General features: G+C 50.6%; 1 protein-coding gene across 1 annotated transcript in view; it reads right to left on the bottom strand.

Moving 5' to 3' along the window:
• LOC120394388 (NACHT, LRR and PYD domains-containing protein 12-like) overlaps positions 1-16,997 on the bottom strand; it is a 128,245-nt gene extending 111,248 nt beyond the window's left edge. Inside the window, exons 1-2 of the mRNA XM_039518626.1 lie at positions 15,337-16,997; positions 2,530-2,700 (exon numbers count right to left, since the gene is read on the bottom strand). Of these exons, the coding sequence (XP_039374560.1) occupies positions 2,530-2,700; positions 15,337-16,910 (1,745 nt within the window). The 5' untranslated portion in view covers positions 16,911-16,997. The remainder of the gene's footprint in view (positions 1-2,529; positions 2,701-15,336) is intronic.
• Positions 16,998-24,210: the final 7,213 nt, after the last annotated feature.

Genomic DNA, 24,210 nt, shown 5'->3' with positions numbered 1-24,210 from the left:
TAATGATCTGGAAGCCCAGGGTACGCTGCTCTGGCTGGTGCTTGGCTTCAGGCTCCGCCGTAGGGACTGGTTTTGCGTGCCAGTCATACATTTTAACATTTTTAGAAGGTCTCTTTCTATAAGTCTATAATATATAACTAAACTATTGTTGTATGTAAAGTAAATAAAGTTTTTAAAATGTTTAAGAAGCTTCGTTTAAAATTAAATTAAAATGCAGAGCTCCCCGGACCGGTGGCCAGGACCCAGGCAGTGTGAGTGCCACTGAAAATCAGCTCGCATGCCACCTTCGGCACGTGTGCCGTAGGTTGCCTACCCCGTTCTATCATCTGGAGGCCTTGCTTGAGGCCTAGCCATGGCTAAAAGTATGAACCATAGTAAGGCTGTGGACCAAAGTAGGCCATGTCAAAATAGTAACACTAGGTATCAGATAACCAAGCAAACCCATTCCTAGTCTGCGAGGATGGAACAGGAACCCAGAGACCCCTCTGAGATAAGGAGAGAATGACAGGATAATGGATGAGAAAGTTTTGTTTGAGCTATCAGGTACAAGGATGATAACTAAGAACATCTGGAGTGTAACATGCAACTTGTTTGTATCAAGGTATAAAAGGAGAAGTCATAAGAGGGGTAGCTTTGCCTAGAAGAGAACATTATGTTGATTGTCATGGGCATACATGTGTCAGTGTATCTGTAACCACTGAGTCGGGGCTCTGAAACTGCGCCTTGTCGACAATGAACCTGACCGAGCTTTTGCCAGAGAACTGAGCCTGTGGTCTTTCTTTATTATTAACACTGAAATCTGCTGAACCAGCAAGCTACAAGCTACGCTGGTGCAGTTAACACTGGAGCTCCACAAATGACACAGGAGCAGCACAGACCCACAGCAGCACAGAACACCATCATCTGGTCTCCCTTTCTAGCAACCTGATTAGCTGAGGCACAGCTCTGTATAACTGACATCTTTAGGAATCTGGTTTGGAGTCTGGCATCTGTGATGCGCTGGTTAGTAGGTTCCCAGTTGATTAATGATTTTTCTGCAGAATCTGTCATAATGAGAACTACTCCCTCTGAGTGCTTGTTGTCACTATGCCTTGAGTAAATCATATGTTTCTTCTCTCGCCTGAAGCACTTCTTATCCACTGATGCCCAGGATTTCAAGTCTATACTTGTCCATAACTCTCATGATCTGCAAGATCTTTGATGTGTGAAACATTGTTCTCACATTCCAGCATTATCTTGCTGTCAACGTCCAACTTTACAAGGCCTTGGCTTCCAGAGACTGGCTTTCATCAGGAGCCTTCCTGAAGCACAAAGGGGCAGCAGTGTTCATTTTTACTGGAATGGTAGCCTGGTTCTTTTTCTATAACTGGTGAGCTGTTTTTATGAGTCTATGTGTTTAGCCTTGCACTCAACCCTCCACACTTTATCTGGGATTGGGACTGACAGACCCAGGCACAAGATGCAGCAATGCAGAAGTGTATTAGTAACACAAATACCAGTATGGCATAGGTAGACAGCAAGTGCCAAGATGACCAAGACTTAGCCAACGATATTGCACTACTGAGCAAGAGCCCCAAAAAGTTACACATCTTACAGGATATTTATTCATCAAGTATAACATGTAATGTATCTACAGAATGCTGTGTTGTCTACCCTTGCTACATCCCAGAACATTCTATGGAAAAGCATGAAAGAACATGGCAAATGATCAAAACCACTTGGCGGTGAAAAGGAACATCACGAAAGGCAGAGGATTTCCCTGCTATGAATATAACAAATGAAGGTTTTCAGTATAACAGAGTGTAGGAAAAGGCACACTGTATTTAGTAAAGAAAGCCTTGAGGAGTTTGGGGGCTGTCCTGAATATTTGGATCCTGGTTCTTATAAAACTGGTTAGTTCTGCAATTGACTGAACTTTGTGGGGAAAACCTATCGTTAGATAGGAAGGGCAACTACTGACAAAGGTAAACCCAGGTTCACACTTTAGGATCTTGTTTTGCTTTACTACCAGTTGTTCCCATCACCTTCTGTCTTTCTTGGATAAATCTTTATTCTTTTATAAATAAACCTACTTCTGCTTTTATTATAAGTGTTCACAAGTGCTGTGTGGAGAACAGGAGCAGTGATTGACGGTAACTCTGATAAATTGGGGTTCACTACATCTTTGGGTGTAGAGATTCTGGTACTTCTGTGAGTAACCAGAGTCAGGGGCTGGATATCACAGGAGAATGAATCAGCGATTTAGTGATTAGGGTGTCCCTCTTGTCAGCCTGGAAGGCAAAACTGGGTCTAGCATAAGCCCAAAGGAGAGTGCTTGAGTGAGAGAAAGGCTGGTGGTGCTAGGGAGTTGACAACCAGCTACTACTACTTACTGTAGGCAGAGGGTAATGAGGTGACAGAGTCTGAGAAACATCAGAGTGTAAAAGAGAGGAAAATAATCTTTTACTTCCCTCCACCATCTCTCACTGTGGCAAGCACTTTACACAGAGGATACCTGTAAGTACACAGAGAAGGCCAAATGTTACTTACTCCAGTGTCTGCAGTTTGCAGTTCGGGTGTTTCAGTCCCTCACACAACAGCCGCACTCCAGCATCTCCCAGTTTATTATCAGGCAGTTTCAGCTCTGTCAGGCTCTGGCTGGTTCTGAGAATAGCGGCGAGAGTCCCGCAGCCAGCGTCTGTGAGATGACACCACTCCAAGCTGAAGGAGAGAAAAACGCAGAGGAGGGGGATTACATTGTTAACAGGGCCCGTTACATCTGTTCTGACAGGCAGCCCCGCCCAGCAGCCAAGGTTCTGGGTCAGACTTCCTCACACAGCACCGCCCCTCATGCTTTCCACTGCCCAAGGGGCAGCCATCCGGGCACCCTAAGTCCCACCTACCCAGCTCTCAGCCAATCAGATTGGACTTGGCACTGATCAGCCCCACAATGGTGTAACCTAATCAATGCAGGCTTCTCCCTGTACACCTGGGCCAGGTTCAGAGCAAGAGGAGCTGGGAGATCCTGCCCCTCCACTGCCCCAACACTGGCTCTGCTGCTCCCCTGCAGGACACAGATGTTTCCTGTCTCTGCCTCCAGCTCTGAGCCTCAGGCCCGGGGAGGGGAGGCAGCTGCGAGGCCCAGCACTGGTAGCATCACACCCACCTTTCTATGAGACCAGGGAGCAAAGGCTGGGGGGGATATGAAGACAGAGAACAGCCCCACAACCAGGGGGATCCCTAAAGTTTGGGGAAGAAGAGCCCCTGAGAGGAGGGCGACCATGTGACCTGTTGGCAGGGCCTGTTCCAGAAACTCTGGTGCGGTTATTACAACAGAAATTTTCTACTGGATTCTGCATCCCCCTGCAGAGTCTGGGCTCCTGGGGGAGCTGCCAGCCAGCGGAGTGTGGAACTATGGCAGCAGCCTGGCTATGAACATGTGCATCTCAGTGACCAGCCCCCAGCATGGCTGTCACATACTGTCACTCCACCATCTGCCCTACCTCCTGGGCTCATGGGGAACCCTCTGCACCACCGACAGCTGCCAAATCTTGCACACATGTAGTGACACCCCTCCTATCTCAACTGTTACCTGCATGGCCTCCTCCATCACTACAGTTGCCTTCCAAATATGGTTGCTCCACCAAATGGGGAGGGAAGTCCTAATGTTTGAGAGGGAAAAGGAGCCCTGAATTTGTGTGAGGGAGAGAAGCCCCCACTCTCTGGGGGACTCCCAGGTTCATTCATCATGGTAGAGCAATGTGGGAAACTATGGAGATAAGCCCTAGTCTGGGGAGGTGGGGAGAGGGTGTTCTTGATAAAGCAACGTAGAAGAGCTCCACAAAATTTAAAGGTAATAACGGAGGGAAAGCAAATGAGAAGTTGAGGAGAAAAAGGCCCCAAACTGGGGAGAGGACACATGAAGGGAAAGAAGGACACAACTGGGATAAAAAAAGAGAGGCATCTCTCAAATGAAGAGTGGTGCCCAGGGTAAGCTTTGGGAAGGAGGTAGCTGTGCCAACAGTACAGGATTTTTTTCTTTGCTCTGGGTGCTGATTAGAGTCTATTCTGGAGGCAGAGTTTCTCTCTGGGAATTTGGTGCTGGGCTCAGATCTCTGGAAGAGACGCCTCTGCTGTGTGACCCTCTCATTCCAAACCAGGTGAATAAATGTAAATATGACAAGTTTCACTTAGAGTTTACCCAGACTCCCTGTCACCAATTTCTCCTCTGATCTGAAAGGTGCTGGATACCTGCCACCACTTGGTTGAGGGTAATGGTGGTGTCAAAACAGGACACTGGTTCTAGAAGAAGGAGCAACACTACATACAGACAGTCCCTGCCCTGAAGATCCTACAATCTAAATAGACCAGAAAGGTAAAAAGTAGAGAAAGGAAATATTATTATTGTCATTTTTCAAATGGAGAATTGAGACCCATAAGAGATTTAATGACTTCCCCAAGGTCACATAGAGACTCTGAGTTTTGTTCCAGCAATTTAATTACATGAGCATCCTTTCTCTTGCATACAGCTGTGCTTAGTCCTTCATGTTTCTCAGTATCAGAAGAGCACCCATATTTTTTAACCAACATTTTAACCCTAACCCCCCGCCCTATTTTTCTCATGGTTGAGGTATAAAAGAAAGAATCAAAATTACTGTCTGTCTGTGTAAGGGCCTTCTCTTAGTGTGACAGTCTAAGGCCTGGTTCTTAGGCTAAGGCCTTTGGTTAAGCATCAGAGGCCAGCCATAAACTGGGAAGTATATGGTCACATCCTCACGTTCCAAACTAGTCACATTGAAAAAGGTGCTATCGGGCTGTTAGGAATACAATCCTGTCCTGATATTCCTGTCACCTCCAGAGAAAGGGAAGAGCCTAGAAGATGTAAAAGGAAACTTAGTTTGATAGCATCGCGTCTGACAAGAACTTACTTATCAATAGCTGGGATGTGACATCCTAATATCTGTATTGTTCTATCACTGTCATCTCCACTTCCCTATTGTTTGTATAATCTCTGGTTCTGTGATTGTTTCTGTCTGCTGTATAATGAATTTTGTTGGGTGTAAACCAATTAAGGTGGTGGGATATAATTGGTTAAATAACCATGCTACAGTATGTTAGGATTGGTTAGTTAAATTTCAGTAAAATGATTGGTTAAGGTATAGCTAAGCAGAACTCAAGTTTTACTAGATAGTCTGCAGTCAATCAGGAAGTAAGGGGGGAATGGGAACAGGGACTCGGGGTAGGGGAATTGGAATAATATTTCGCTAAGGGCGGGGAATGGGAACAGGGACACAGGCAAGGTTCTGTGGTGTCAGAGCTGGGAAGGGGGACACTGAGGAATGAACTGGAATCATCCTTGCTGGAAGTTCACCCCAATAAACATTGAATTGTTTGCACCTTTGGATTTCGGGTATTGCTGCTTTCTGTTCATGCAAGAAGGACCAGGGAAGTGAGAGGGTGAAGGAATAAGCCCCCTAACACTAATTCCTAAGTTATTATCTGCCAAAAAAAATAAAAAAGAGTTTTCATGTGCCTAAGTAGCCCCTGGAATCATGGTTAAATTTGTCCCCTCCTCCACCAAAGTCAGAAATGGCCCCCTGTTCATTGACTTGGGGCAGCTTTATCACCACAAAATCAGCCTGGACGCTACAGAGTCCCCTGTGGCCCAAGCCCATTCTGGAGCTAGTAGACAATCAATGGGTCCCACTTATCCTCTCTGGACCAGTGGCTGCAGAAACCGTTCCTCTCGAGGTTACTATCCAAGGGCATTGAGAGACCCTACACTTCAATGTCATCCATTCCCCACATTCCCCTCTGATTCTGGGAATCTCATAGCTGGCCCCCCACAACCTCTTTCTCTGTTGATGTGCACTAAACTCAACTTTCACTCAGAATTCAGCCATCAGCACAGCTTAATGGCAGGAAGTGGGCAGTGGACAGTAGTTCCCTGGTGGTCACAAAGTAGGGCATCTGGCCTGGCAGAGCCACCCACTGAACTGGTCCTCAACTTCCATCCAAATACAGTGACTACAATGATGTCTCTAGGGTAAAAATGCAGATGTCTTGCCCCGCACAGCAGCCGATTGCCCACTCAAGTTACAGCCAGGGACAAACATTCCATTCAGGCATAAAAATGCCAGGCCTGAGCCTAAACGGGCCACACTGTGCACCCACCTTCAATAGAACCAAGTCAAGAACTTCTAAGTCCACCTCACCTGCTGGGGATCCATCCTCTTTGTTTCAAAAAAAATGGAAGGCTACACCTGTGTGCGACTATTGGGCCCTGAATCAGGTCACCATGAGAAACTGATACCCATTACCACTAATCTCTGAGCTAATGGACCATGTGAGCACTGCTTGAGTATACACAAAACTAGATCTCCAGGGGATATACAAACTATTATGAGTTAGAGCTGGGGATGAATGGAAGACTGCCTTTCAAACTCATTAGGGTCACAACAAGCATCTCATGATGCCCTTTGGTTTGACAAACACACCCGAAATGTTCCAACATTTTATTATTGACATACTTTGGGAGATTCTGGATCAATATGTGGTAGAACTCCTGGATAACATACTTTTTTTTTTAAACAATACCAAATACTGCACCATGTATGTCTGTTCCATCTTGAAGAGGCTATGCGAACATGGCCTCTATGCTAAGCTAGAATAATGTGCCTTGGTCAGTCCTTCATAGAATCCTTAAGGTTCATCCTAAATCCCCCTGGTATCAAAATGGACTCGCACAAGGTAAAGGGAGGCCTCAAGTGTGCAGCACCACAGAAAGAAAGATACAGCATCTTCCGCTTAAGGCAACAAAAACTGTTCTGAAGATGTATACGGGAGAAGCTGTGCCCATGTTGGGCACTACTGATGTTAAGGTGGAGCTCAATGGACAGGCCACAGGGTATGGCTCTCAACAAGATACCCACACATGGACAGGCCAACTCATAATTGGACTACAAGTTCCTTTGACCCACCAAGATCCCTGGCAAATAAACACAGTCTTCTTTCTACTTGACTTAACCTGTTCCTTCTGAATACACCTGGTTTTCCATATACTTCTGGGAACTGGGGCAGGATGTTCACACTACTGACCTTGTAAACACCTTCCACAAAAACCACCCTGGAAAACCGAGACCACTACTGCCTGGGGTGGGGCATGCTAGGGGAGTGGGTGATCTGAGGGGACATGGTTCCCAAACCCTAGCCCATGGTTCCCAAGCAGTGTTCAGACCATGGCCACCACCCAGCAGCTCACCAGAGGAGATCTTGACAAACAATTTCACAGAGAGTCACTCAAGTATTTACTAATCAGCAGTTGAATATTGTTGAACAAGAATCCTGGACTCTATCCCTCACTCAGGGTGATGAATGTGGTTTATAGTGGTTAGAGATAGAATAAGCAAAACTGGTCTAGAGAACATGAGAGGCAGTATGCTTCAGTGGATGAAATTGCAGTGTGTTATGTTAGAGAGCTGGAGTCTGTCCTGGCAGTGACCCTGCATAATCTCTCTGCCAATTTCTTCAAACAATGGGGTGTGTTCAGCAGGTCTTTGGGAACTGCCTTCTAAGATTGGGGTTCATAGCGTTGGTCAATGAAAAGGGTAACGAATTGCATGAGAATATAATATAAGCAGCACTGAGAAGAGGTGAGGTTTGAACTTCTGGGATTCTGTTTCCCAGACTTCGGAAGTTTGCCCGATACTATAATGGCATTTGGTGAAAAATTCCCTCAGACTGAGTGTTGCCATTTGGGCAGTGGCAGATGCATTGGCACATTTGGATTGGTGCACAGATTTACTGTTATAATTAAACTGTTATAAAATGCTCCACAGACAAACAGGACCTACATATAACTGATACTAGCGGCCCAAAAATGTTGTTAATGCAGCGTTAAGGTTGCCCAGCTCTGCCTTGTCCCCTTGCAGAATGTGGAGAGTGGCTTAACTTAATCCCCTGTGTGACAGGGTTTGCTCCACAGCAGCCTCATGGCCCCCCAGAGCACTATGCACCCTGCCTCAGGGCCTCCAATGATCAGCCACTGCCTCTTGTGAGGTCCAGTGCAGTGGTGCTTTAGTCCTCTGGCTAAGCCACTCCCTCCACTGGCCTCATTTCCCCTTCCTTGTTTTCCCTCACCCCCCTTCACTTCCCACCTGCTCTACCGACTCCATCCCAATCTCCCCTCTCCTTTCACCAGCCCAAATAGATATAGGTCGCATATCCATAACTGTCTCCTGACGTCTGGTGATATCTGCCTGTGATGGGCCAGGTGCCCCAGCGCCCCCTCGCGGCAGGGGCGGGGTGGGGCCTAGCACTGCACCACTCGCTTGTCTTTCGGTCCGTCTCTGGTAGCCGGCGTATTACGGCCTTACGGCCAGAGTCTACGGACACCCCCTCCGGGGTAGAGTAGCACGGCCTAGCGGTCGGAGTCCATAAGCGCCCCCTTCGGGGCCGGGTAGCGCGGCCTAGCGGCCGGAGTCCATAAACACCCCTTCGGGGTGGGGAGCGCCCAGCGGCCGGAGTCCATAAACACCCCTTCGGGGTGGGGTAGCGCGGCCTAACGGCCGGAGTCCATAAACACCCCTTCGGGGTGGGGTAGCGCGGCCTAACGGCCGGAGTCCATAAACCCCCCCCTCTCTGGGGCGGGGTAGTGTGGCCTGGCGGCCGGAGTCCATAAGCGCCTTCGGGCGGGTAGCGCGCCTAGAGACCGAGTCCATAAATCCCCTCGGGTGGGGTATCACGGGTGGGGTAGGGGACTCGGGCCCGCCTCTCCTCCGAGTCCCGACCCAGGGCCCTGATTGTGGCAAGCTCTCCTTGCCACCCGCTCGGCGGGGATCCGCCCGCAACACGCCGAGCGGTGCCGCAGCTTTAAGGCTGTCAGTTTCTAAAGTCCCCTGGGTCACTTCCTACCCCGTCTAGTCGGACGTTGGCGTTGTGGGAGCGGTTCCCCGTAGGTCCTCCGGCCGGCGTCCTCTCCGGGTCTCGGTACGGCCTCTGCCCGGCTGACGCCCCGGTCCAGGCTCCCTGGCTCTCCTCCGCAGGAGCTGACGGTCCGCGTCCTTCTCCCCGGTGGTCAGCCCAGACTGAGCAGACCTGCAGCCTTTATACCTGTCTGCCAGTTAGAGCATGCCCAGCAGAACTTCCTGGGCGTGGCTTCCTCTGCTAGCAAGGAAGGGTTAACCCCTGCTGTACCAGTGCGGGGCTGTCCCGCCCCGTCACACACCCTCCCCCTTAAGACGGCCGTCGGGCCCGGCTGACCCTGGACTCCCGCCTCCCCCTCCTCCTCCCCGATGCGGGAGAAGTCCGCGTTCCCATGAGCCTTGCCTGGCCGATGTGACACGCGGAAGGCGTAGGGTTGGAGGGACAGGTACCACCGCATGATCCGGTTATTCGTCGCCTTCATACTATTGATCCATCGGAGGGGCGCGTGGTCAGTCACTAAGGAGAAGGGGTTCCCTAATAGATAGTACCTTAGTGCTTCGACCGCCCACTTCACTGCCAAGGCCTCGCGTTCTATGGTGGAGTACCGGGTTTCGCGGGGGAACAGCTTGCGGCTAAGGTACAAGACCGGGTGTTCTTCTTCCCCTACCTCCTGCGACAGTACAGCCCCCAGTCCCACCTCCGAGGCATCCGTCTGTAGGATAAAGGGTTTTGAAAAATCCGGTTGGACTAGTACCGGTTCCCGTGTTAATTGTTCGCTCAGGGCGCGAAAGGCCTTTGCGCAGCCTTCCGTCCAGCGTACTTTCTGGGGTTGTGAACTGCGCGTCAACTCCGTCAGTGGGGCAGCGAGTGTGGCGAAGTTAGGCACAAACCGCCGATAGTACCCGGCCAGCCCCAAGAACTGCCGGACTTGCTTCTTGGTCGTGGGCGTAGGGTACGTTCTTAATGCTTCCACCTTGTCTACGAGGGGACGGATCTTCCCCCGGCCGACCGTGTAGCCCAGGTAAGTCACCTCCTTCTGGCCCAGGTGACATTTCGCCGGGTTCGCGGTGAGGCCGGCTTCGCCTAATGCCCGTAGAACTTTGGTCAGGTGTTGCAGATGTTCCTCCCAAGTGCTACTGTAGATGACAATGTCATCGATGTACGCTGCGGCGTATTCGTTGTGTGCGTCCAGCACCTGGTTCATGAGTCGCTGGAAGGTAGCCGCGGCGCCGTGCAATCTGAACGGCATCATCGTAAATTGGTAGAGTCCGAACGGCGTTGGAAATGCTGTCTTTTCTCGTGAGGCCGGTGTTAACGGGATCTGCCAATATCCCTTCGTCAAGTCCAGGGTGGAGATGAACTCGGCTTTTCCTAGCCGCTCCAGCAGCTCGTCCACCCGGCATGGGATAGGCGTCAAAGCGTGAAATGGCGTTTACCTTGGCGGAAGTCGATGCAAAACCTGACTGTCCCGTCTGGCTTGGGGACCAACACTATGGGGCTCCGCCATTCACTCCGCGACTCTTCCACCACCCCTAAGGCTAGCATCAGCCCGAGCTCCTCCTTCACTGTCTCCCACATCTTCCTGGGGAGTGGGCGGTGTGTGTCCCGCACTTTGTGCCCTGGAAGGGTAGCGATGTGGTGGCTTGCTAATGTGGTTCGTCCGGGTCGCGTCGACAAAACCACGGGGAACGCCGCCACCAGTCTTTCTACCTGGTCCCGCTGGGCTGGGGTAAGCTCGTGGCCTATGTCCGCCGTCCCGGCTGCCTCGGGCTCTCCCACCAGTGGCCCCAACTCCGGTTCTGGCGGGTATGGGGCTATCAGCAGGCCCTCTCGGTCCCTCCAGGCTTTAAGGAGGTTCACGTGGTAGACCTGGGTATCCCTCCTTCGCCCGGACAACCGTACCTCATAGTCGACCGGCCCAATCCGCCTGACCACTTCAAAGGGGCCCTGCCACTTGGCCAGCAGCTTGGACTCTGAGGAAGGAAGCAACAAGAGGACCCGATCCCCCGGCTCGAAAATCCGCACCTTGGCCCCCTTGTTATACTGAGCCTCCTGAGTCTGCTGGGCTCTAACCAGATTTTCGCGGGCCAAGGTCCCCAGCTCCCGGAGGCGTTCCCGCAGATGGAGGATATACTGCACCGACCCTCGAACACGGGTCTCCTGCTCTTCCCAGGTTTCCCTTAGGAGATCGAGGATACCCCTAGGCTTCCTCCCGTAGAGGAGCTCAAAGGGGGAGAACCCCGTGGACGCCTGGGGTACCTCTCGCACCGCGAAGAGGAGTGCGGGGAGTAGTTTATCCCAGTGCCGTGGGTCGTCCTCTACAAACTTTCTCAGCATGGCCTTCAAAGTGCCGTTGAATCGCTCGACCAAGCCATCCGTCTGGGGGTGGTAGACGGAGGTCTTTAGTGCCCGGATGTTCAGCAGCCTGCACAGCTCTGCCATCAATCTAGAGGTCACATTCGTTCCTTGGTCCGTTAGTATTTCCTCGGGATACCTACCCGGCGAAGATCTGCAATAGTTCGTTAGCAATGACTGGTGCTGTGGTGGACCTCAGTGGCACCGCTTCGGGATAGCGTGTGGCATAATCGACCACCACCATGATGTACTTATGACCTGTGCCGCTCTTCTCCAGGGGTCCCACGAGATCCAGGCCTATCCGGTCAAAGGCGTCCCCACCACCGGCAAGGGTACGAGGGGGGCCCTTGGTACACCTTTTGGACCGGCTCTCTGGCATTCTGGGCAGGAGGCGCAATAATCTCGTACCTCCGCATGGATGCCCGGCCAAAAGAACCTCTGGGCCACCCTTTGCAACGTCTTCTCCCTGCCTAGGTGTCCGGCCCACGGCACCGAATGTGCCAGACGGAGCAAGTCCCGTCGGAACCGCCGCGGGACCAACAGCTGGCGTAGCTCTTCCTTTGTCTGTGGTTCTGGTACCACCCGATAGAGTAAGTCCCGATGGATCTCAAATCGGGGCCCTTGTGGCTGGCGGTGGGGCGGGTCTTCCTCCCCTGGTGGGCTAGTCGCCTGTTCCCAAGCCCGGCTGAGAGTGGTATCCCCTCGTTGCTCCTCGAGGAAGTCGGTGTCCACCTCTAGCCAGCCCGGGCCCTCTGTTGTCGGCGCTTCGGTGGGGACTTGGCTCCTTACCTCTCTCTCGGAGCTCCCCGAGGGCCCCTCTAGGGGGTCCTCGGCCGTTGGCTGGCCTAAAAATCCCGGTCGTCTAGCCCGTTTCCCAGTTCTCCTCCCTGGCGGCGTAGCCCCTTCCCTCAAGAGGTTTGTGAAGCCAGGCCAGTCACGCCCTAAGACCACGGGGTAAGCCAACTTAGGAGCCACCCCCACTAGACACCGCGCCCGGTGTTGGGCCGCCTCCAGCTGTACCCAGACAGTGGGGTAAGGCTTCACATCCCCGTGGATGCACTGTAGCCGGATGGGGGCCCCGGCGGGGCCGGTGGGCTTAATCAGCCCCTCCCGAATAACCGTCTGGCTACACCCGGAGTCAACTAAGGCCCAGGCAGACGTCCCATCCACCTTCACCGGCAGAACAATTTTCCCCGGCTCCCAAGTCCGGGCCCGGTGACCCGCCGTCAACACCTGCCCATAATTGCAATCCAGGTACGGGCACTCCCTCCTGAAGTGCCCTACCTGACCGCACTCGTAGCAGCGGTCCCGTCTCGCTTCCTCGATAGGGTTGTGGCGGGGGCTGCCCGGCCTTACTGGCGCCTCCTCCAGTCGTCGCGGGATATCTCCTCGGGGTGTCGCCCTAGGGCCCCGGGTTACTGGTATTCCGGGGGGCTGGACATGCCGCCGAGGCTCTCCCCCGTCCCCCTTACGTGGCCCCCGGGCCTGCCCTGGGCTCCGTCCACCAGGCTCTCCCCCCTGGGGGTTGGTCTTCAATGCCCCATCTGCTGCCTGGTAGTCCTCCATCCGGGAAACCGCGTCCGCGAGGGTCTTGGGGCGGTGTCGCTGCACCCATTCCTTCCCTCCCGGAGGCAGGGCTTGCAGGAACTGCTCTAGGGCTACCATCTCGGCCACTTGAACGCCCATCCGCCCTTCCGGCTCCAGCCACCTCCAACAGAGGTCCCGGATTCGCTGGGCCACGGCCCGCGGCCTGGCCCCTGGCGTGTATCGTTCCTGGCGGAGTCGCTGGCGGTAGGTCTCCAGGCTGACGCCAACTTCGTCCAAGATGGCGGCCTTGACCTTCGTGTAGTCCAGTGCGTCTTGGGGGTCCAAGTTCCGGTACGCCGCTTGAGCTGGGCCCGTCAGGTAGGGTGCCAGTATCGTGGCCCAATGAGTGAGGGGCCACTGTACGGCAGTCGCGACTCGTTCAAAGGTCACGAGGAAGGCCTCGGGGTCATCCCCCGGCCCCATCTTAGCTAGGCGCACGGGTAATCCCGCGAGACCCTCGCCAGGGTTGCCCCTGATGGCCCCTAGAGGCGTACTCGGTGCCGGGCCGATTAGTGCCGCCATCTGTTGAACCAGCCGCTCCTGGTTCGCCTGTTGCTGGGTTGTCAGCTCCCGGATCAGCTGCTGCTGCTGTTCCTGTCGCTGTGCGGCTTGTGCCTGCTGCTGGGCCGCCAGCTGCTGGAGCAGCTGAGTTTGCTGCTGCTGCTGTTGCGCCATCTGCTGCTGCTGATTCTCCAGCAGCCACTTCAAAAGTTTCTCGGGGTCCATATTGGGTCCTGTGGCCTTATCTCAGGCCCGTTCAGGTCCCTGGTCAGGTGCCAATTGTGATGGGCCAGGTGCCCCAGCGCCCCCTCGCGGCAGGGGCGGGGTGGGGCCTAGCACTGCACCACTCGCTTGTCTTTCGGTCCGTCTCTGGTAGCCGGCGTATTACGGCCTTACGGCCAGAGTCTACGGACACCCCCTCCGGGGTAGAGTAGCACGGCCTAGCGGTCGGAGTCCGTAAGCGCCCCCTCTCGGGGCGGGGTAGCGCGGCCTAGCGGCCGGAGTCCGCAAGCGCCCCCTTCGGGGCGAGGTAGCACGGCCTAGCGGCCGGAGTCCATACACACCCCTACGGGGTGGGGGTAGCGCGGCCTAGCGGCCGGAGTCCATGAGCGCCTTCGGGCCGGGTAGCGGCCTAGCGGCCGAGTTCATAAACACCCTTCGGGTGGGGTAGCGCGGCCAGCGGCCGGAGTCCATAAGCGCCTTCGGGTGGGGGGTAGGCCTAACGGCCGGAGTTCATAAACACCCCTTCGGGTGGGGTAGCGCCTAACGGCCGAGTCCATAAACCCCTCTCTGGGGCGGGTAGTGTGGCCTGGCCGCCGGAGTCCAAAACCGCCCCCTTCGGGGCGGGGTAGCGCGGCCTAGAGACCGGAGTCCATAAATCCCCCCCCTCGGGGTGGGGTATCACGGGGTGGGGTAGGGGGACTCGGGCCCGCCCTCTCCTCCGAGTCCCGACCCAGGGCCCTGATTGTGGCAAGCTCTCCTTGCCACCCGCTCGGCGGGGATCCGCCCGCAACACGCCGAGCGGTGCCGCAGCTTTAAGGCTGTCAGTTTCTAAAGTCCCCTGGGTCACTTCCTACCCCGTCTAGTCGGACGTTGGCGTTGTGGGAGCGGTTCCCCCAAGGTCCCCTCCGGCCGGCGTCCCTCTCCGGGTCTCGGTGCACGGCCTCTGCCCGGCTGACGCCCCGGTCCAGGCTCCTGGCTCTCCTCCCGCAGGAGCTGACGGTCTGCGTCCTTCTCCCCCGGTGGTCAGCCCAGACTGAGCAGACCTGCAGCCTTTTATACCTGTCTGCCAGTTAGAGCATGCCCAGCAGAACTTCCTGGGCGTGGCTTCCTCTGCTAGCAAGGAAGGGTTAACCCCTGCTGTACCAGTGCGGGGCTGTCCCGCCCCGTCACACTGCCCTAACCTGGGCTCTCCCTCAATCCTTTCCTTCTCTGCCTCCCACACACATACCCCACCACCACATTGGCCCTTCTGCTGCCATCCCGCCTAACCTCATGCCCACCCTTCTGCTTTCCTACCATCACCTCCTCTTCTCTTGCTGCCTTCAGAACACTCACTCCATCTTTAAAAAGATCTCAGCCACCCATAAGCTCTTCATCTCTCATTCACTCTAGCTCCACACTCTAGCACTTCATAGAGTTTTACACTGGAGTGTAAGTGTGATGAAGTTGGGGTACATATTGCTTTTGGTAGTTATTGGGAATGGAGGTGAAAGCCAAATGGAGCACTGCAGCATTACTGACAATGTTTAGGCAACATCAAGGTAGAAATGAGTGCACAAGTCTTTCCCCTTAACTTCATATTTTCCATGCTTTTAATGTCTGGGAGTGGATGTGGCATGGTCCTTCCCAGTCTTAAATGTTTGTCACTAAATTGAGTCACTTTTATGGTGGGTCATTTGGCCATTTGTGAGCTATGAAAACCCAAGGGGAAAAAATCAATGTTTAAAAAAATAAGTTAAATATTTTTAGATCTCAGATAACACTCACCGAAGTGGCCACTTGCATAGTCCTGGGGAATCTTCATTCGGGTCTTCAGTTAGAAACCTACACTTCTCTATGTAAACTGACTTCAGATTACAGCAATTCTTTATACAGAATTGAAGAACAATTTGATCCATTTTGGTAAAGGTATGATGAGTAAATTTTAGCTCCGTGAAATGATTCATTGCACTCTGCACAAATTTGGTTTCTTGAATTTCATGCAAACAGTAAAAATAATCCAGATAGAAAATTATCTCCTCCTTATCAGAAAGCAATTTATCATAGTTGAACAATGACAAAAAGGGTTTTTCTTTAACCCACATTAGTAAATTATTTTTAATTTTGGGTGAAAATTTGCAGCTAAGATTTTTCTCCATCTCCTCCATTCTCTTTTTATTTAAGAGACCAAACAGGAATTGCACTGTTAACATTAAATAATTCCTAGATTTTCCACACTTTTCAAACAATTTTTCCACAGGTTGTATAGCAGTTTCTGATTTTTTTGCTGTTTCTTCTTTCTCCAACACATAAAACAAAGCTGCAAAAAACTCTTGAAAACTCAGGTGAATGAAGCTGTAAACACGTTCACAGACAATGCCTTTTTGAAACATGTTCTCATTCAGAAAGAGGGAATCAGGTTTATCTAAGCCATGTTTCTTGACATCTTCTTCTTCAAATAGTATTTTCTGCCTCCAGAGTCCATCTGCAGCCAAAGAGCAAAGTCCCTTCAAGTTATCTTGTACCTGTTGTTTCTCTGAATTGCTGCTGTGACCCTCTAATAAACTGAAGAGATAGAGCATGTAGATGCCAGTGATTGTATCGGAAGTTTGTGCAAGATCTTCACCTGCTTCCATCTGTTGTTTCAGAACCGTGCAGATGATCCAACACGCAATGGGGACAAAGCACATGGTGAACAGCATTTCATTGTCTTTTACAAAGTTAAAGGCTCTTCTCGCTTGTTCTTCATTCCCAAAGAACTTGTAGAAATATTCCTGTCTCTCATTTTCAGAAAATCCCAAGATCTCTGCATATGCACAACATTCATCTTTCGGAGACTGCCCAAGTTTCTCCAGGGCAGTTGGTCTTGTAGTAATTATTAAGTACGATTTGTGAAGCACTTCTTTCCTGAATAAACTGCTCAGTATGATTTCCACTGGCTGCTTCTTACAAGGATCCGAGCACAGATTACTTGTTGGTTGATTAAAGGAAAATCTCAGTTCATCAAAACCATCAATTATGAACAGGAGTTTTTCTGGAGTCATCAGAATCTCTTTAGTTGGCGCATTTTGATCAGGACAATTCTTTAAAATCAAATCTTCAACACTTCCCTGCTCACAGACCAAGTTTATTTCCCTGCAATTTATGTAGAAAACATAATCAAACCTGCTCTGATACAGCTCCTCATTTGCCCAGTCCAACATGATCTTTCTTGCTGTCAGTGTTTTTCCAATCCCTGCAGCTCCCTGGAGCACAACAATTTGTGGTGACTGTCCATCTTTATCAGAGTCAAATAAATTGGCTATGGTGATAGGACTAGCGCACTCAGCCATGATTTCTGCATGTCTCCGTCCCAAGGCCATTATTTCATGTTCTCTCTGCTTTTTGTGACGATGTTCATTTACAATGATGAGCTTTGTGTATCTGCTGTTTAGCTTCACATTCTCACCAAGACGAGTTCATGTCTTTTATTGTGGTGTATTTGTTTCGTACATGTTGTCTGTACTTCACTCTGTAAGCTGAGTTAGTGACAAGAAGCATTAGATATTATTGCAATGTTACAATAAAGCTATTTAAACAATAATACTGGTACTCTAAACTTATAGTGCACCTATCATCATAAAGTGTTCCCACATAAATTAACTATGGGCGCAGTCCGTACTCATATCAGTGATCACATTGAAATCAGTGATGTGAGAGAAAAGTGTAGGCTAAGACCTTCTGTTTCCCTGGATTTGAGGGGTTTGTGTACCCCAGGATACGATCAAGCCAATTGCAGCCATATTATGTGCATTCAGACACCATGAATTAATGAAATAGAACACCACATAGTTAAGAGTTGATTTGGAGACAGGCTTTTACAAGCAAAGTTAAAACTAGCTACAGTTTCTGCTAATCAGAATGGGAGGAGGGTAGAGACAAGTAAATATCTAGGACTGAAAACCTTGGTGGTGTTTTAGATGAGGTACATGCAAGTAAGCGTGCTCTATCTGACGGAAGGGCTGTGTTCCCGTTGATTTATTCCTTACACTGTCTGGAGTGAAATACCAGTAGTTAAGTTCTCCTGTTGAGGGTGCTGAAAACTCCAGATTAGACTTCTAAACATATAATAAGAAATCACTTCATCAGTTACTGAAATGCAGCCACCTCTAGGGTGAAACCTTTAACAATGCACAATGGCACTCTGTAACAAAGTAGGGCATGAAGTGATAGAGAATGACAGGTATAACTGAAACAGTAATTGGAATTTAGGTGCAAAGAATATAACTAAATATAACCTAAAACTTGTCCAGGGCCCAGAAGTTTAAAAAAGTGCCACAGCACCTTCAGTGACCACAAATGCTGACCTCTAGTTATTTTGACTCATTTAAAAGATGGCGTCCCTAGCAGGAGAATGTCTTCCAGCATGATGCTGCTGCACTGGGTCAGTACTGCCTCTGAGACAACAGCTCCACCTACTCACCAGCACCATGTTCTGCAGCACCTGATTCTTTCCTGGAGATCTCTCCATTCATTTCCTCATCCCCCATCCCACCCTGCGTAACCTGTGTGATCTAGTGAGGCTGCACTCGGAGGTGTTACTTATTATTTCCACTAGTAAACCAAATGTCTGGCTGACCTAGCCTATTTCTGGTAATCACTAGTAATTATGCAATGCAATTCCTTATTGAATGCCACATACCATTTGCTGATGTTTCAGGTGTTTGCTGAGGACCCAAAGCTGAAAGAGAAATTTCACATGAATGTTAGTGTAACAAAAATCACAGAGTATCACGCAGTTCAGGACATTGAGACAAGTCTTTCATTCAGGGTTCTCTGCAGTAATAAGCTCCCTAGTAAACCCACAGCTGAGGCAGGCAAAGAGCATTTCTTTGGAGACACTAGTTCAATGACTGATTCAAAATGTCCACCAGAAGCAATACTCTTACTTTTTTAAACCACTGGAGTAGCCACTTAATGGTATTTCTACACAACAATGTAAGCCTGGGCTCAAGTCTAACCCCCATTGTGTCCATGCACCAATTGTGCTAACCTAGGGCTCAGATCTAGGGTTCCAGGTCCTTGCAGGGCTGGAGGGTCTGAGCCCATGTTAAGCTGGGACCTAGGATCCAAGCCCTATTGCTTTCCTGTGTGCACGTAGCCCTGGCTTGACTTGGGTCCTGGAAGCTCTCTGGGTGTATCCCAGAGATCCTGGTGGCAGAGGAGCAGCGCTGCAGGCAGCCGGCCCAGCACCCGGAAACACCATTCCTGCCTGGTCAAACACGATCCCTGTTCCTGCTCCTCTCCCAGTGGCAGCAGCTCCTCCTCCTCCTCGCTTCTGCACAGAGTTCCCCAAGCCAAGGAGCAAAGCTTCCAGGCACGATGCAGCTCCCAGCCACTGGGATGCTGGGAGTCATCCCTCTCCTGGCCATGCTGAGCCGGGATCCCTGCTGCTCCCCTCCCTGCATGGCAGCCGCTTGGTCCCTACTCCACTCTCTGGCCCTTGACCCCAGCCCCTCTGGGGCTGTATATGCAGGGGTGCCTGGGCTGCATGCACTGTGAGAGGAATGAGTGGGGGTCAGCCCCCCAAATTCCCGCACAGTCTCCTTCAGTGGTGGCAGCTCCAGCTCCTCCTTGCTGCATGGCAGTTGCTTGTTCCCACTGTGCTCTCTGGCCCTTGCTCTCGGGCCCTCTGGAGCTGCATGTGCAGGGGTGCCCCAGCTGAGGCACTGTCAGGGCGGCAAGTGGGAAGTAGCTACACACCTTCCCGACAGCCTCCTTGAATGGTGTGGCACTAACCTCTCAAGAGTGCCCCTTCTGGTCAGGTGTATCTTCAGTCTTAAAATAGCTCCAGCCCTGGTATCAGGCTGTAGCCCCAGGGCTTCTCCCTGGCAGCGATACTTCCTATCTGGGCCCGTCTGGCCCCAGCTCTTCAGCCAGGCCACTATGTAGTTCAGGTCCCCTTTTTGGGAGTTATGGCTGTCCAATTATAGGCCACTTTCCTAGTGGCCTATGGGGGGCACCCAAGACCACCCATTACTGCAAGTCCCAGCCTAGGGACTCTAAGAACAGTGGCCACATGCCACTGTGTCCCTCTAACTAAGCTGCTTTCAGTTCCCCACAGCCCCAGCATTCACCAGTGCTTCACCCTTAGCTCAGGGCTCTTCTATGTTCAGGGCCAGCAGCCAGCCAGGAGCTCTTTCTCACAGTCCCCGCTAGCACTGATCTGTTCATGGTGCTGCAGTTCCCTTTGGCCAACCAGGGACACCATCTGGACTCCTCTGGCTCCAGCAAGTAATTGCCTGTCTCTGGCTTTGCAGCTCCTTTCCATATGGCCTTCCTGTGCCCTAATTGGCTGTGTCCCCTGCAGCCACTCTCAGCTGCTTGGAGGACTCCTCTACTACTCCTTTCCTGGGACAAGAGTGGCAGGATCCTGAGGCCTCCAGCAGGAGGCTGTTGGGCCTAGCCCACCCCATCACACTCATATGGTGGTGGCAGCTCCGGCTCCAGCTCCTCCTTGCTGCTGTGCAGACAGGGCCGGCTCCAGACCGCAGCGCGCCAAGCACGCGCTTGGGGCGGCATTTTGCCGGAAGGGTGGCAGGCAGCTCCGGTGGACCTCCTGCAGTCATGACTGCGGAGGGTTCGCTGGTCCCGCGGCTTGGGTGGATCTCCCGCAGGCATGCCTGCGGATGCTCCACTGGAGCCGTGGGACCAGCGCACCCTCCGCAGGCATGTCTGCAAGAGGTCCCCCGGATCCGCGGGTCTGGCGACCGGCAGCGCACCCTCTGCAGCGTGCCGCCGTGCTTGGGGCGGCCAAATTCATAGAGCCGCCCCTGTGTGCAGAGCTTGCCAGGAACAAAGCTGAGAAGTGGGAGACGGCTCCCAGCTGCCAGGATGCTCATAGTCATCCCTCTTCTGGCTGTGCTGAGCCAGGAACTCCGCTGCTCCCCTTCCCTGCAGGGCAGCCACTTGGTCCCACTCTACTCACTGTCCCTTGCTCCCAGGCCCCTACTGCCCTCCCTGGGGCTGCATGTCTAGAGATGCCTGGGCAGCGTGCATTGTGAGGGCAATGAGTGGGAGCAGCCCCAAAATATCCCCAGAGACTCCAGGGATCCTTTATCTCTACCTCCTGGGTGCAGTGGGGGCAGGGATGAAGGATTCTTGTGGGGGTGAGGGGTGGAGCACACTTCACCCCAAGCCCTGGGGAAACACTGCAGCACTCTGTAGCCGGCAGCAGCCAGCCTGGGGAGGGGTGGGGGTGTGTTTTTCCTCTGATACTGTTATTTTATGTCAAACTTCAAAACAGTAAAAAAAACCAGCTTATTTGAATAGCCCATTTTTAAAAATTAAGAATTGCAAAGTTGCATTTAATAATTTGGCAGCTCTGGAGACTGACGTCCTAATTATCCACAGAACAGGAGCACATGGGAATTTTCCTGCCAATGTGACAGCCTAGAGGTGCAGAGCCCAACTCTCAGAATAGACAGTAGTTCAGTGTAAAGCCCTAACAAACTGCAGTCATTCTACTGAGACAGCCACCAAAGGTGCTAATTATGCAGTGAATGTGCTCATGTGCTCCTTATGAACAGCTGAATCCCATCAACAGCACCATCACAGTTAACAAATAGGGTGGGCATTAGTTTTTCCCCAAATGAAACGTATTCATAGGGCTAGAGTGGTGACACTAGGATAGGGGGCACCAGGCACTCTGGGATCCGGTTACTTTGACTCAGGTCTGTGCACTGCAGTGGGGAGGCTAGAACCCTAGGTTTAAGCACAGGTCAGACAATCCTTAACCTAGGGTTAAAATGCAATGAAAGTGCTCAAACCATTCCCTGACATGGGTCAGCTGATTCAAATCCCACTAACCCTAGACTTACATGTCGATGTAGCCATAGCCATAGCGTCTTTCTTAATGATATCTGAGCACTAAGATCTGCTAATGAAAAGCCCTATATTGGAGCTGGGTATTATTATAAAAAACAATCTGAAAGGGTTGAAAGCAAACCTCCAAAGAACAAAACAAAAAATGTTAACAAAGTGGGGGGTTTCTTCTAAAAAAAAAAATTAGAAATTTCAGTACTGCTGCATTTAGTCATCCCCAATTTTGGCAGGGGTCTCACTGCAAGCCCAGATAAGTGGTGTGGAAGCTTTCTCAGTCCTATAATTAAAGGGGCATTAGTTCTGAAGAGATCTTTTCTTGCAACTCTATATCAGAAGCTTGAGTTGAACAAAAAACACTTTAAACACTCAAGCCTTCTGTATATATAATAAAGCAGGACAGAATTTTTTTAAACAGACCTTTTTTCCCCCACAAGTAAGCAGCTCAAGAGAGTAAACGTATTGATACTTCAGCCTTGACAAAAGCTAACAACTATTTCTGAGTATAGCTCAAATGATGAGATCCCAGCTGAGCTGAGGATTTATAGAGACAGAGTTCAAATCCTGCTACTAGCCCAAGTTTGGGGGTGGCATGTCATGGAATTTATTTTTAAAAAACTAGCCCCCCTTCCCTCCCACTGTTGTCACCCTCTTTGCCCTCATGGCACACTCATGTCTTCATCCCTCCCAGCCTCTCCCTCCAATCTGAAGATAGGAAGTATCAACCTTGCATTTTTTTTTAATTTAATTTTTAAGGCCAGGTTCAATGGCATACTCTGGCTGCTCTAACCCAAACTCAGAGCATGGAGTCCAGTTAGACTGGGTTAGCAGATGCTTTGCATCACCAGATTCACACAACACCATACCAAAAGTTCCCTGCCTCTTTCACCTCCCGACATCCCCTCCATGCATATTCCAAATCCCTCTTCCTCTCTGTCCTCCATAGTCCCTTGCACACACTTGCTCCAGTTTCACCCTCCCTCCTGCTCCCCACATATTCCCTCTTTCTCTCTCTCTCTCTCTCTCACACACTCACTCATTTCCCCCCTCTTATATCCTTCCACACACAGCTCTGTTTTCCCTTTACTCTCTCCTCTGTTGAGTAAATCTAGTGCAATAAGTAATATTTGAAAATAAATATTCTGGATTATTTTTTTCCTTTTTTCATAACTGAAAGTTTCTTCCAGCAGAGGCTGATGCATAACATTCTTCTCTATGGCTTTGTCTACACTTGAGGCATTAAAGTGTTGCTGTGGCAGCACTGTCAAAAAACCAACTTTCCAATGAGAGTGAGACCAACACCCATATTTGTTAAAAGCAGCCTGAAACTTCAGTCCCACTGGGAACAATGGGAAATAGATGCCTTTCTCAAAATAGCCACCTGACCGTGGGCTTGGACTTCAATCCTGATGGAGATAGCCATTTTGAAAGAGAGCAGTTCTTAGTGGACTTCTCAGTAGTAGAATATTATTGGTTGAGCTTGCGAAGGCCATACACTCACTTCAAAGGCATTTTTCTATTTGTCCGTCTGTGTGCATGCCGTATACCGCAGCCAATCCCAAAATTTCAGAAAATGCTTTTGGCATCAATTGCAGAACCCTATTGATTTCTGGGGAAACTAGGGGAAACACATGAAGTCCCTGCCATCTATTTAGTACCGCAACAGCTTGAAGAATCTCTAAAGTTGTCTCTACAGCAAACAATCAGTTGATGGAACCCTTTAATGCCTTCCAGCATAGCAACATCCTATTTCTTCTCTGCTCATACTCCCTATTGAGTGTAACCTGTTGACACCCTGAATGACCTATTGTGACATTGCATTCCATATTCTTTATGGAGATATGCTTATGAATATGATACAACTGGAATATGCTTTATGTGAGATAGTTCATGTGAGATATCATTGGATAGGTTATGTTTTACTGAATGTGTTTGTCCTACTTGTGTGAATATTTCATTTCTGTATCTAAAGTTAGGAATATTGGCCTGTGTATCTATTTAATATTTCCTGCTTTGGTTCACTTCCACTACTAACACTTCAGGTACAACAGTGGAAAAGCCAGACAGTGCTAATGGCCCATCAGCTAGCACAATGGACTATGAAAAGGCTTGCCTTCCTGTGGGTGCTCCATATTGCTGCTAATGCATGGACTCTGGAATACTACAATCAGGTGGTTTTGTCACCTGATACTGAACATTACCTGTGACTTCTTGTAACTTTCCACTGGAAAGGAAGTGGGGGGGGTGTTCAAGTTTGGGAGACAAAGGATTCCTGCCTTATGCAAATCCTGTTTAAGGGTGGGGAGTGAAGTAATCTGAGTGTCAGTTCTCCCCTGCTACGCCACTCAAGATGACTGCTGGAAACAACTAAGACTGAACAGGGGGAAATTGGGAAATGGCTTGTCTTTTCCAAATGTATTGCATTTCAGAGCATGCCTACTCCTAAAATGCCACGCTACTGTAGCACTTTAATGAAGTGCTCTCCCCTCAGCTTAGTTAATCCACCTTCCGGAGCGGCAGTAGCTATGTCGGCTACCACTGCCATAGTGCTGTGTACATGGAGGGTTAGGTTGGTATGACCATGTTGCCAGGAGCGAGATAGTGACGTACCGATTTAAGGCTATAGTGTAAACCAGACCTTATATTTAAATTTAAAACAAAAAATAAAAATATCAAAATGAAAACATTTCACAATTTTTAAATGAATCATTTTTTTAAACATTTCAGTTCTTGAACTTCAAAATTTTAAGTTTCTGTCTCAATTTGTGATGAAACAAAATTTCAAAATCTAATTTTTTTTAT

Source organism: Mauremys reevesii, unplaced genomic scaffold, assembly GCF_016161935.1.
Source record: "Mauremys reevesii isolate NIE-2019 unplaced genomic scaffold, ASM1616193v1 Contig54, whole genome shotgun sequence".
Classification (NCBI taxonomy): domain Eukaryota; kingdom Metazoa; phylum Chordata; order Testudines; family Geoemydidae; genus Mauremys; species Mauremys reevesii.
This window is presented reverse-complemented; position numbering and strand designations above follow the sequence as displayed.